The sequence below is a fragment of the Bacillus rossius genome, chromosome 18, assembly GCF_032445375.1.
Source record: "Bacillus rossius redtenbacheri isolate Brsri chromosome 18, Brsri_v3, whole genome shotgun sequence".
NCBI classification, from domain to species: Eukaryota; Metazoa; Arthropoda; class Insecta; order Phasmatodea; family Bacillidae; genus Bacillus; species Bacillus rossius.
In genome coordinates this window covers 13,647,172-13,661,552 of record NC_086345.1, presented here as the reverse complement: position 1 = coordinate 13,661,552, position 14,381 = coordinate 13,647,172, and the positions used below count along the sequence as shown (strand labels likewise).

Sequence of the window (14,381 nt, the reverse complement as noted above, 5' to 3'; positions counted from 1 at the left end):
TTTCGTAATAGTGTTTCGCTTCAGTAGTTTTCGAGTCAAATAATTTCGTATTGACACACGATAAATGTTTTAAGGTATGATTTAATTTAAGCATGCCTATGATTTTCTAGCAGGAAAAATATATAACAGTAACACAAAATTACAGATATACACTTAAAAATTTTTATTTGTAGCTATATATGAGTTAGAGACCTGAAAAATTCGCGGTTTCGATGGCCTTCAGGATAGACTGCACATACCCGTGTACACTCCGGCAAATGACGCAAGTTCATTGGCTGCCGACTTGTAAGTCGTCTCAGCTGGTTTGTCTGTGATTCTATACTTCTTTGGTTGAGGGTTTATAACTGGTTGAGATTCGTCCAGATGAACAGTAAGCCAATAGCAAAATTATCTAAGAGGTATATGTGTTTGAATTCTTGCCTATCACCGAATGAATCCGCGAATTTTGCAGGTCTCTACTTATTACGTTATCACATAAAATTATCGTCCGTAAACCGACTTTACAGACAACCCCCTTTTTGCAAACAGGTGCTTATACTGCGTGTTCCCTCCGCAAGCATGCTCTCTAAAAAAAAAAATCACTACCTTTTGGTAAGCGCTGCTATAGCTAAAGTCTTTATTGAACGTGTAAACTGTTCTTAGCCGAAGCTGCCAGACCTGTTGGAGAAAGTGGGTCTTGCATAACGACACCTGTACAACTGGCCGGTTATGTGGGTTGCAGTCTTGCGGCACGCCTGGGTCAATAAAAAAAATATATGTGTGCTTATGGAGCCCACACGCGAAAGAAGTGAAAACTTCTTGCTTATTGGTAGAGACCTGCAAAATTCGCGGGTTCAATGACCTCCAGGATGAACTCCATAGTTCTACGTGCACTCGGTAAAATGTCAACCACTCATTGGCTGCTGTCGTGTGAGAAGTCCCATCGTAGCATCAGCCTGTGATTCGATAAAGCTTTGGTCAGGTGTTTCTCATTGGCCCAGAGTCATCCAGGTGAGTTGTGAGCCAATAGCAGAGGCGGCACTGAGGTATAACTATTTGTATTTTAGCCTATCGCGAAATGAATTCGCGAATTTTTCCGGTCTATACTTATTGGTAGGGCCATGAAAATTTCGCTAAAAGATCCCGAGAGTAGCTGGAAGTTAAAACACTGTAGCATCGTCTGTGTTTCATGATTGGGTGAGTTACTTTGAGGTGCATGTGGATTGTTACAACAACCAATCACACTAATTCAGTGCGGAAGCAAACTCGTCCTTAGTGACTCGTGCAAACAAGGCAACGACTTCTCTCGCAGACGGCCGCCAATCACAAGGAAGAAACCGCTGGTGTTAGTATGCCTTGTTACAGTCTAGTAGGCATTCAGATTTTTTCGCGAAAATTTCCTGCCCCTACTTATTGGGCATAGATAGAGGTAAATTACTAGTATATTACTGAACTGAACTGGAGATAATAATTGAGAAAGGATGCAGGTGTGATCGCAAATGAAAAAAAGGTGCATTTTTCCGCATCCTGTACTCTCTCACCCGTTCACTGGCACTTTTTTTGGCGCCTATTTTGGCAGGTTTATTACCACTTTAGCATTTTATACCACCTCTTTATCTGCTTCTGATGTCAGGGTAGAACTCAAAGCCACAGGTGTGCTGGACCCATGTTTGCACTTTTCAGATACACCGGCTGTATTCTTGTAAGATGGCACTACCTGATTGGCTTGCTTCTCTCCTAGCTGGGCACGGTCCAATCCTTGACACAGTGCAACAGTATGCAGGTTTGCACTGCTTATGACTAGGGACCGGACAAAATTCGCGGGTTCAATGACCTGCAGGATGAACTCCATAGTTCTACGTACACTCGGTCAAATGTGACCCACTCATTGGCTGCTGTCTTTTAAAACGTCCCAACGTAGCAGCCTGTGATTCGATAAAGCTTTGGTTGGGTGTTTCTCATGGGCTCAGAGCCATCCAGGTGAGTTGTGAGCCAATGGCAGAGGCAGCACTGAGGTATAACTATTTGAATTTTAGCCTATCGCGAAATGAATTCGCGAGTTTTTCCGGTCTCTGCTAATAATACGAAACTCGGACAAAAAAAAATTAACGTAGAATTCTAAAATAGTAATGTCAAGCCTGATAAATATACGAAAAAAGGCTTTTTCAACGTGGAATTTATATTCGCGAATCACACGTAGTTTCCGCACCAACCGCTAGAGTTCGCTGCCGGAGCAGCTACGTCGACTATCGAATAATTTTATCAGCAGACCGAAAATTTCAAAGCATACAATGAAACGGTTTCGATAAAAGCGAAACTAAACATTAATATTATATAATAGTGGTATTAAAAATAATTTAAAAAAAATTCAAGTGACGAGATCTGAACCATGGTCCTTGAGGTTTTAACAAGCGCGCGCTCTGTAGCCGTGTTACTTGATCCCGGTGACACAGAGCAAATTGAATATATTTATTAAGTACTTTAAAACTTGAGATTACTTTTCACAACGAGTATCTTAGTTTACCAAATATACTCCAGGTAGGTTGTACCATAACAAAGTTTCAATTTGGCACATCTAGTGCGTTCGGTTTAACGAAACTGACTACACGCGGGTTTAGATTTGCTGCACGTGGGATTCGCCATCTTCGGGTCACTTTTTTCCATTCCGTTCACGAAATTACTCCCAACAGATGCGCGTGTACCAAGGGGCGAGAGAGGGTTGTTATTTTTTTTTTGACGTGACAACGTCTAATAAATCGATGAACGCCGGCTGCACGCACGTAAAAGTGTCCCGTTACGCACATTGTCCCGTTACGCTGTGTCCCGTAACTCTCATTGTACGCTTGCGCCGCATCTATCTCTCTTCCACTCGATTGGAACAACCATCGATTTGACTTTTTCGAGGCACATTGAACTTGAAACACTCCCATTCATTTCCTACTTTTCCTATCATCGTCCTATCCTTAACAGAATAACACAGGTTGGAAGAAGTTAAATAGCAAACACGTATAAAAGTTATATTTAAAATAATCTCTTCGTTAAAGTAATAAACATATTTGAATTAATGAGTACAAATAAAAGTAAAGTTATCAATCAAATTGTAGATTTCATTTCACTCCTTCTTTGTATCCATACAAAATAGTGATAATTCAATAAAAATGATTCAATTTTATTCATAAAAGTATGCAGTCATTTCATCAATGTTTTGTTATGACGTTGTCACGTTAAACTATCGTCCGTAAACCGACTTTACAGACAACCAATTTTTATTTTCTTTCTTTCCCGGGGTGACAGCCCACTCCGCAACTGCCGGCCACTCGCGCAGTCGCGGCGGAGTGGCAGTCGCTGACGTTGCGGCAGGTCGAGGGCCGGTCGCTCATGGCCGTGTGAAACCCGCCGAGGCCACACCGGCGCGCGCGCGGGTCCGCGTCCCTCGCCCGGGAAGCAGCGACGCACATCCACGTGGATGATGGACAGGGCCGACGAACCCTTTCCTTAGGCGCCTGGGCCGGCAATGTGTTAGGGCCGGCAAAAAGGGAGGGGGGGGGGGGGATTCAAACGTTATTAAAAAATTGGTAGTCTGTAAAGTCGGTTTACGGACGATAGTTTAACGTGACAACGTCATAACAAAACATTGATGAAATGATTGCATACTTTGAACGAATGGGAGTGTTTCAAGTTTAATGTGCCTCGAAAAAGTCAAATCGATGGTTGTACCAATCGATTGGAAGAGAGATAGATGCGGCGCAAGCGTACAATGTACATAACGGGACACAGCGTAACGGGACAATGTGCGTAACGGGATACTTTTTCGTGCGTGCAGCCGGCGTTCATCGATTTATTAGACGTTGTCACGTCAAAAAAAAAAAACTTTAAATGAAAAATTTGATTCTTCAACATTGATTTCTATAACCATTTATAATTTTAATTTCATTAAATTGATTGGTTTTTCTTTCCTTATTTAATCCTACAGAGCATTGAAAATGGATTTATAAACAAAGCGAAAAGCTTTCTCTGATTGAATATACTTTGAATTCGCAAAAATTGTTTGTCACCTCAGTTTATGGGAGGGGACGGGAAATGTGACTTTTGGCTAGGGTGGCAGACCTGGTTGCGCCGGACCTGATAATTGTGATAAGGGGCAAAAAAAATAAAAATGAAGCTCGTTAGACAGAATAAAAAAACGTTAGAGTCGCTGTGGTCGAGTGGTTCGATTCCCAGGAAACGTTGCTTTGTGGGTTCCCTTCCCCCTTCAAAGTAATTGTAGAAATTTACAAATATCTGAAAGTTTACATGAATATTTTTGTTCCATTTACAAACACACACACACAAACATATATATATTATATATATCTAATATATATCTAATATATATCTAATATATATCTAATATATATATATATGTAACGCTGCGCTATTGACACGCTCCGGAAGACCATGAGCCAGTTATAAACAAGGAGAAAAAGTTATTGCCCAATAATGTTTAGCCCTCCAAAGGATGTGCCTTGTTATCGACCAATGGTTAGAGACCGGAAAAATTCGCGGATTCATTTCGCGATATGCTAAAATGCAAATAATTATACTTTTATGCAACTTCTGCTATTGGTTCACTGTTAATATGGAGGACTGTGGGCCAATTATAGACCCCCCAGTCAAAGCAATATCGAATCACGAGTCCCCCAATTGAGACGCCTCACAAGTCAGTAGCCAATGAACAGGTGAAGTTTGCCCGAGTATGCACAGGATCGTGGAGTCTATCCTGGAGGTCATTGAATCCGTGAATTTTTCCAGTCCCTACCAATGGTTGAGTACCCTTAAAACGGGGTGAATAGAAACAGCGGGGGGAGAATATAAACAGTCCGTTCGGAGAACCATGGAAGCCAAATTCGTCAATACAAAATCACTCTTAATAATGTTGAGCAAATAATAGCTCGCTTCAAGGTAATCACGCTTTGTTGAGATTGTTTCCTCTTGGCGCCATCTGGTGAAGAAGTCACAGTCCCACGCAAACTATCTTAGAGCAAAAAAAACAAAAAAACATTTCTGTGATGAACCTCCGCGGCATTCTTCAACAAGGCGTTTCGAAGTCTGAGCGAATAAACTTGCAGTTTTTGCTGCCAGAATTATTGCAATCGCTTCCGACAAACAGAGGTATCGATCAGTTGTGTTCCTCGCTGGACTTATCGCTAACCCTTTCCTTCCCATTGACCTCTCTGGACCTTGAACTGTGGCAATCAGTTCTGAGATAATTTCTCTGGAAGGCTACGACAGATGAATGTTCCGATTATCATATCCTGCGCGGTGCGATAGCGTCGTCCGGTTACGAGCAATGTCATTTCAGCAAACTATAAAAAAAAATTTTGTTGCAGTGTTTGACAACTGATGAAACGTCCAGTTAGTACAATTGTTCGCGGAAGCATCTTTAAAAAAACTATGTCTCGCCTATGTTGAAGAGAGATTAACTGCGTAGGTACCTGAACACGAAAACATGTTTCTATATGTTCTACAAAAAAAGTCCCTATTTAATTGTGCTTACGAATTTAGAGGTAAAAACCTGACATTTTCAACATTTTGGGGAATTCTAATTATATTTTATTTATGAATGGTAAAATAATAGATAATAAAGAGTTTTAAGACAAAAGCTAAGTACATAAGAATGGTTAATCCATAACTGTATACCGCTTAATTTCATGCTTTCAGTACATGCTAGAACTGACATATATATGTCATTAAGTTCAAAAAACCATTTCAAATGACTTTTTTTTACCAGAAAAAGCTTTTCTTAAACAATTAAATATGTATATTTTTTTATGAACTAGCTAATGCCCGGAAAGCGTTGCAATGCCTCAATCTTTTTTTTTTGTTGTAATTTGTTTGAAGTATGTCCAGTAACGAGATTTTAACCACGTCCCTCGATAACAAATACTCGCTCCACCACATTGCCATCGAGGCCGCTGAGAATCTGTATTATGATCAGAGTAATGCCTGCTTTCTCAGGTATTTTAAAAAAAATTGAGATCATATTTGACTATGTATGACCATTCTAGTTTACCAAGCACATTCTAGGGTATGTTTCACTATCACAAAGTTTCATTTGGCACTCCAATATGTTGGACATGTACCCTAATGCGTAATGCATTCGAAATAAACCATGTGCGGGTTTATGTTGCGTCGATCCGCCATCTTTGTGACACGTTTCCGTTCATCGACTCCCGTCCCATTTTCTTCACGAAATTACTTCTACCAAATACCGTTTCACATTAAAAAAAAATAAGTTCAGAATAATCGTTTGTTGCGCAGGTTAAAACCTGGGAGTTCGAGACGACGCGATGTTTTTTTAGGTCGTTACCACAACGCCGAAATACCATAACGCCGAATGTCAAAATTGACCACAACGCCGACAGATAGAAAACTGCTGTGTACCACAACGCCGAAATAACAACTGAATGAATTTTTGTGTGTTTCTTAAATGTACCTTAACGCCGAAATACCACAATCAAACCTAACCTTACCTAACCTAGCCTAGCGTAATATAACCTAACCTAACTTAACCTAGCCTATCCTAGCCTAACCTAGTCTAACCTAACCTAGTCTAACCTAACCTAGTCTAACCTAACCTAGTCTAACCTAACCTAGTCTAACCTAACCTAGTCTAACCTAACCTAGTCTAACCTAACCTAATCTAACCTAACCTAGTCTAACCTAACCTAACCTTTGTGGCAGTCCTGCAATGACATTTTTCGGCGTTAGTGTATTTCGGCGTTGTGGTAATTCGGCGTTGTGGTACACAGCAGTTTTCTAGCTGTCGGCGTTGTGGTCAGTTTGGCATTTCGGCGTTGTGGTGCGTCCCCGATGTTTTTCTGTCGCATCATGTCGCCCCCCTCCCCCCCCCCCCCCCTTCCGGTCACGCAGCTGCAACAATGAACGCGTGACGCCCAGTCGGCCGGAAGTGGGGTGACGTCATGCTCGCCTCCATGTTCCAGATGTGAACCAGGGAACTTCCACATCAGCGCGGAGAGTGCATCCGTGTAACTTTTCTTTTTTTCTTTTGTGTTAATGGAACAGAAATATTCATGTAAAATTAACAGTTAATTTATTACAGTTATCTATTAAAGTAAACTTATTTCGTTATAAATGGGTTCTATTGATGTTGTTTGTTGTTTTTTTTACTTCATTTTATTTATTTTATTACATCTGGGTACAAATTAATTTATTTCTATTGTATCGAGCTTCATGCATTAGGTTTCCGACTCATTTCTGTATACATGTAGATTTATTTCATTTACATTTGTATCGTTTTAGATTATTTCGGTTATTTCACATTAATATTTTCAAGTAGATAACATTTCCACATATTTCAGTCCTTTCCTTTGATTTATTTCGTTACAATTCATGCATTTAATCATTGAAATTCGTTTCTATTAAAGTACACTTATTTCGTTATAAATGGGTTTTTTTGATGCTGTTTCTTGTTTTTTTTACTTCATTTTATTTACAGTTATTCGTAAATTTTTTTTTACATTTATACGAAAACAAATTAAAACTATACAATAGTTGTTCGAAGTGATACTGAGTTCGGATTCTTACCCGGGAATTTATGCTTTGTATTGTCCCAGTAGCTCCAATAGTTATGTTTCTTTTCAAACCGTTCCCTGAATAGCTTTCCAGTATTAACTGCGCACATAATAAAGCACGATACAACCAAAATAAAGACCAGTTTTTGAATTTTCGTTTATCATTTCCAAGGTTTAAATTAAATTAATGCTTGAATGGAACATTTATTATAATATAATATTATGCACTGATTGTCTTCTAAGATATATGAATTATCTCGAAAAAAAGTATTTCATACATGATAAAAACTAAACAAGGGCCATGTTGTGTACAAAGTTACAATACTGTTAAGAGTATAATGTGGGGGAACTGGTTACGTAAGGGATATCCCAATTACGTTTTATTACAGATTTATTAATTACTAATATTTACATTACTAATAAATAATTGTACTTAAAAAATTGGTTGTCTGTAAAGTCGATTTACGGACGGTAGTTTAACGTGACAACGTCATCACAAAACATTGATGAAACGATTGCATAGTTTTATGAATAAAATTTAATCATTTTTATTTTAATAATAAAAGAATAAATACTCGAAATTATACTAGTAATCCGATTTTTAAAATGCAAGAATAATTAACCTTTATTGCCGAAATTGTTCTTGTTGTAATAAGCATTGAAAACCACATTAACTTTTCACTTCACTTTATAAACAGTCGACGAAACAGTTCACGTGTAGATGACTTGTAATTAATTTTAAAAACTGGCGTTTAGCTATAAATTTTAAATATAATTATGAACAAGTTTTCATATAGATAAACTATCATGAATCACCATAATTTTTTAGTCAATTGTAACAACCTATTATTACTTCACTCGCCGACAGCGTAACGGAACAATGAGCGTAATGGGACACAGCGTAACGGAACACAGCGTAACGGAACAATGTGCGTAACGTGACACTTTCGTGCGTGCAGCCGGCGTTCATCGATTTATTAGACGTTGTTACACCCCTCGTGCCTGCAAAATTGAATTATTTTGAATTAATTAAAAAGAGCCTTGGAAACTTGCGGGATAAAAAAAATAAGTTAAATAAATTGATTTACCAGAGGCGGCACGAGGTGGGGAACAAACAAAATTTAGGAACTTCCTGTAACAAGCAAGGAGGAAGTTGGTGGATCGTTAAAATCAATAAATAAAAACTACACGATTAACTTGATCTATAGTTTCCCTGTTTTATTTGCCCTGATGAATTATTTTGTTTCCATTACTTTACATACAAAAGGTTTTAACAAGTTTCAAAGATTTAAAAAAAAAAAGAAAGAAAAACGAAAAGGGGCCGGCCCGCGATTATTTAAAACAAAGTACATTGTATTGATACATTATTACAACTTGCAATGTTCTACTACATTAAATTTGTCGCTGATTAGTTTACCATATCAGTGGATTAAGTGGATAGTCACTTATCGCTGGTTTGTCTTTAAAAAGGGGGGGGGGGGAATAGAAATAGAAACCATATCACCCGAGTCTTCCAGGTGTGGAGTTAAAAATGCCGAACTGTAGAATGGAAGAAAGCTGCTTCTTCTAATGGATGGATCTCGGACTGCCGAAAAACATACTGGTGGACAATTCGTCCACCAGTAGTTGCTGGATCTCGAATCTAGCTGAATATGTGCATCGCTGGGAGGTCGAACCCCTGACTGTAACAAGCCAAATCAAGACTGATTAGGACTTGAATACAGACAGTACATGGGGCAAGAAATGCCCGGAAAAATCTAAGGGGAGGTAGGGGAGGTCGCGAATTATCACTCACCAAAACAGGGGAGTTGCCTTCAAGCTGCCATCGCGGAGTCAGCCATGGTCCGTAGCTCGCGATTTGCGCGGGTGGGCGCGGATGATTTCTTCATAGTTAAAAAATTAAAAGGGAAAACTTCAAAACAAAAAAAATTACTAACCCTTTGCAGACAGACTAATCTACTTGAATTTAGTTGAGGGATAGCATCCCTTATTTAGGACGATTACATAGTCGCTAGCGGTCGGATGAAGTCTTCCAGAGTCTTCTGAGCTCGCCGGAAATCTGTCTGCAAACGTGACGCGCGCTGATCTGTCGTCGCGGCAAACCGCGTCTCGTAATTAAAAAGGGGCGCCGGCTCTTACAGGTGGAAGGGGGCTGGGCCGCCGAAAGATTCCGAACTTGCCCGAATGCGGGCGAAAAAAAACTCTGGCAGGAGTTTTGAAGTTGGCCTCACTAGGCGACAGTAGAGGACTCTGTCGGAGGGGTCTGAGTTGAAAACAATCGACTCGCCCACGGCGTCCATATAACTCAAGGGAAAGCAGGTGCTGCTCTCTGGCGCCCTAGAGGGTAGGCTAGCGGAGAAGTTCGCGACTTGGTCGCTAGGTAGCGCTTGCGATCAGTTTTGGCGCACTCGTTTTTTTTTGCGAGGAGACCTTGAGGACGGTCACGGTTGCCCAGGGGGTTACGACCGGTCATTGGTCTTACTTGGAACTGAGAAAGGGGGGGGGGGGTGAGGGTAAAATGCAACGCTGCTGGGAATCTGCGTCCCGTCGTGCCTGCAGAGGAGCGAACTTAACACTAATACGTGATGAAAAAGGCCAATCTCAGCTCATCTCTGAGAACTGGTCGCCTGCAAGCTACAGGCTTGTCTATGCAGTTTGGGTCTCGAAGAGAAATGATATTACAGGCTTGAGGCATGACTGAAGGCGGGGGAAATGGTAAGCTGTCTGCCAGTCAGGGATTAGGCCAGCAAAATATCCGATACGCCGATGGGAAAGGGGCTTCAGAGCACTGAGACAAAGTTTAACTCAGAGGAGTACACCAGACTAACAAAGTAAAATCACACTATAGTAGAGCAAATAAAATTTCCACACAAAAAAATTTAAAATCATAATAAAAATTTAAAATATATCTTGTCGAAATTACTAATTAACGGCACAACGTTGTCACGTCAAAAATGTCTGATCACTAGAGACAGGAAAAATTCGCGGGTTCAATGACCTCTAAAATAGCCTCCACTATCCTCTGCATTTCTCAAGCAGATACGCGTATTCATTGGGTGAATGAAACATGTGAGGCGTCTCCACTGGCAGCTTGTGTTCGATGCTTTTTTGGTCGATAGTCTCTCATTGGCCCAGAGAACTCCAGTTTAAACTGCAAGCCAATAGCAGGACCAGCAGAATTGTAAACGTGTTAAAATTTCATCTTGTTACGAAATGAATTCGCGAATTTTTTCCGGACTCTTAGTCATCAGTAGAAACCCGGAAAATTCGCGGGTGCATTTCGTGTTATGCTAAAATTCAAATAATTATACCTTAGTGCTGCTTCTGTCATTGGTTCACTGTTAATCTGGAGGACTGAGGGCCAAATAGAGACCCTCACTCATAGAAGTGTCGAATCACAGGCCACCCAGTCGAGACGACTCACAAGTCAGCAGCCAATGAACAGTTGGCATTTGCCCGAGTGTGTAGAGGATATTGGAGTCTATCCTGGAGGTCATTGAACCCACGAATTTTCCGGGTCTCTAGTCATCAGGCATTATGCCGGTTCGGCATTCTCGAAGCCACGAGAACAATGGCGTACTAGTTACGCCACTTAATGCAGCCGGAAGGGGAGGGGGAGGACTCTCTGGAAACGTGCCGAACCCTGGAGAAAAGGGGGGGGGGGGGGAGAGGCGCGGCTGATAATCGGATTACCGCAGAGGGACGGGCGCTACCTGCAACGCGCCCCTCCCGCGGGCTGACCGGCCTGCCTTGTCGCTAGCCGCGTCGTAACAGTATTCCAAATAAGCACGACACGAGATCCAGACGATAAATAGCTAATATTTAATTGTTTTTATATCACGAAATATTTTAAAATAATTAAATCTGTAAAATTATATAGATTTATTAGGCCAGTTTTTTAATACATCTTTAAAATCTTATACCTTAGGCCAATCATGTTTATATTACAGTATTTGCTATTTGAATCGGCACATGCTAAAAGGGCCTCAGTCCAAGCAACCCAGTGTTGAGAAAAAAGAATTAATCTGTCTCCAAAGCAAACTTTTAGGGTACGTTAAGAATTTCCCTAGCTAATATTAGCTTACCCGCGCGTGTGACTTAATCCCTTTTAGCATAGATAGTTGAAGCTATCCTATAACATGCGATTTTCATACTTGACTCAGCTTGCCATTTTTTGTGACTGAGGCCATTTTAGCATGTGGCAATAATTTGTTTTGTTTTTATTTTTTATAGTTGCTAGTGATTTGTTAATTTAGTTTTTATTTTGTTGTAATTGTAAGTATTCTTCGTTTTTCTTAGCTATAGTTTTAATTAAGCTAATCTTGCATATTCCTACTCAGTAAACGTGTATGTGGTTAAGGATACGACAAGACAGCACGCCTTAACTTCGTCACTTAAAATAAGAACAGTAAAATAAATAAATGTTTGTCATAGGTTCGAGGTCTTCTAGCGTGAGTCAGATTGTTGACTAACGATGGTTCAATCACTTGAGCCACGACTATTTCGTCGTTGGACAGTAGGATCAATATTGACTGCCAAATTAGTTCACTGCTATCTTCAAAGGCTTTTCATCCTTTTCGAACGGGTTGTGGAGTCCATCCTGAAGAACAATTATCCCGATAATTTTTACAGTCCTTACTCATGATTAGAGATGATGACTAAAAGGAAAAAAATGCTTCTGGTCATGATGGTTTACAAAATATTGTACCTTCTTTGTGATGTTTTGTTGGCAAAAATATTTCTTTTTACGTGACTTATTTATATTCGAATGAACCACAGACGGTCCGTAATGGAACACTGCGTTCTCATTGGCTCATCCAAGAGCCAATAAATCTCGTTTCGCTGGACGGTAAGGTATTACATTCCGCACACACGTAAACAAAGTGTACTGAAGCATAACAAATAGATTTTCCCTTAAACATTTCCCACTTAGATATAATAGTAATAATGTAATACAATTTTTTGGACATTGCAGTTTTGCACTGTTTGTCGTGGGAAAAAAATTCAAGAATGCAAGATAAGAAATGAAAATGTAAACAAATTCACAGAGAAAAACAGAATAAAACATCTGATCTCTAACGTATGGACCACATCGATGAACACATTTAAACTTCATAAATATCAGACAGCACAAGTATACCGTGGAAGGAACTTAGTCATGAAATGTTAACAGCACATGAGAACACAGCGGTATAACAATGACCAGACAATATTTCAACAAGAACAGTAAATGCAGGCAGACAAATCTGGACAACGCAGCAAACAATCAAACACAATGATGAAAAAAAAAATTGAATGAAATTAAAATGCCCCATTGCATGACTCATTATAAAAAAACATACAATAGAAAAGGTCGTGTAATTACATAATGGTGTACATTTAAGACTAATGATCAACAAGAACGTGTATTTGGCAGGTCTATACCAATAATGTAATAAAAAAAACGCAAATTTGAAACGGCAAGCTCTCTAAGATCAGGTTTAAATACTGCGCAAGACACAAAAAAAAGGAACGTAAGCTTTGGCCAACTTTTTAACTTTTTGTGTTTCAGCTTGCGTTCCAGCGCTTCTCTACTTGTGGACAAGAGTTCCGGAAAATGTAATAAACATGAAGACGTCACGAGTACGGAAGCACAATGAAAGGTGATGACGTTTGAAATCAAAATAATGATTACTTGAAATACTAGTAATAAGATTTTTAAAATGCAAGAATAATTAACCTTTATTGCCGAAATTGTTGTTGTAATAAGCAATGAAAACCACATTAACTTTTCACTTCACTTTATAAACAGTCGACGAAACAGTTCACGTGCAGATGACTTGTAATTAATTTTAAAAACTGGCGTTTAGCTGTAAAGTTTAAATATAATTATGTACAAGTTTTCATATGAATAAACTGTAATCAAATATCTATCATCAATTTATATGAATCGTCATAATTTTTTTAGTCAATTGTAACATAACCTATTATTACTGCACTCGCCGACAGCGTAACGGAACACAGCGTAACGTAACAATGTGCTTAATGGGACACTTTTTCGTTGTTGCAGCCGGCGTTCATCGATTTATTAGACGTTGTCACATCAAAAAAAAATTTTACTTTAAAATAAGCACAGCGAGTATGTATATTTATTTCACACACTGAGATGTAAATAAACGGGGCTGAGTTCGGGCCCTGGAACCAGGGGTCCACCCAGCCCCCACCCTTGTGGGGGGACATGGTAAGCCCCCCCCCCCTTGCCCCGGCGCTCACCTTGCGTCCCGCTGTTTCTGCGGCCATGACGAATCCTCTGCGACGCCCGCTGTGGGCATCACCGGCGCGTGGGAGGTTTCACACACACCCGCGCCTGCCTAGCACTGCGCGCGTCCACTCTCGCCCGACGTCGACTGGCGTGTGGTCGCGTTCCGCCGCGCGCTCTTTTCCCCTCCCCCCCACACCGATCACTTCCCCTCATCACCCCCCTCCCTTCCGGTCCACCCCCCCCCCCCCCAGTGCTGCCAACCTCCTTCAACAACTGCCCGACCGGCCGGCGACAAGCTATCGCGCTTTCCCCACAGAACAAGGAGGGAGGTATAGAAGTTGCGACTCTTACAGTGGAAACTGAAACCACGATTCACGCGACATGGGACGCTATCTGTTGGGCGGGCCCATAACTACCAGCAAAAAAAAAAAAAAAAAAAACTCCGGTTAGAGGTTCTAATAAAAAAGTTTTAGGTTAATAACGTTAATTTATCTATTTGACTAATTGCTTAGTAAAATTTATTTCAACTGTGAGAATAAACGCTTAAATTAGTTTGGTTTTATATATATACCTATATAGGAGATGCA

At 40.2% G+C, this 14,381-nt stretch overlaps 1 protein-coding gene across 3 annotated transcripts in view; it reads right to left on the bottom strand.

Moving 5' to 3' along the window:
• The window catches only part of LOC134541460 (peptide transporter family 1), a 130,116-nt gene that overhangs the window by 59,179 nt on the left and 56,556 nt on the right, over window positions 1-14,381 (bottom strand). The window contains exon 1 of one of the 3 annotated variants that reach the window (XM_063384935.1): window positions 13,806-13,963. The exons of the other annotated variants lie outside the window; for them this stretch is intronic. Coding sequence (XP_063241005.1) covers window positions 13,806-13,832 — 27 coding nt within the window. The 5' untranslated portion in view covers window positions 13,833-13,963. Of the gene's footprint in view, window positions 1-13,805; window positions 13,964-14,381 lie in introns of those variants that run through there. 3 annotated transcript variants of the gene reach the window in all.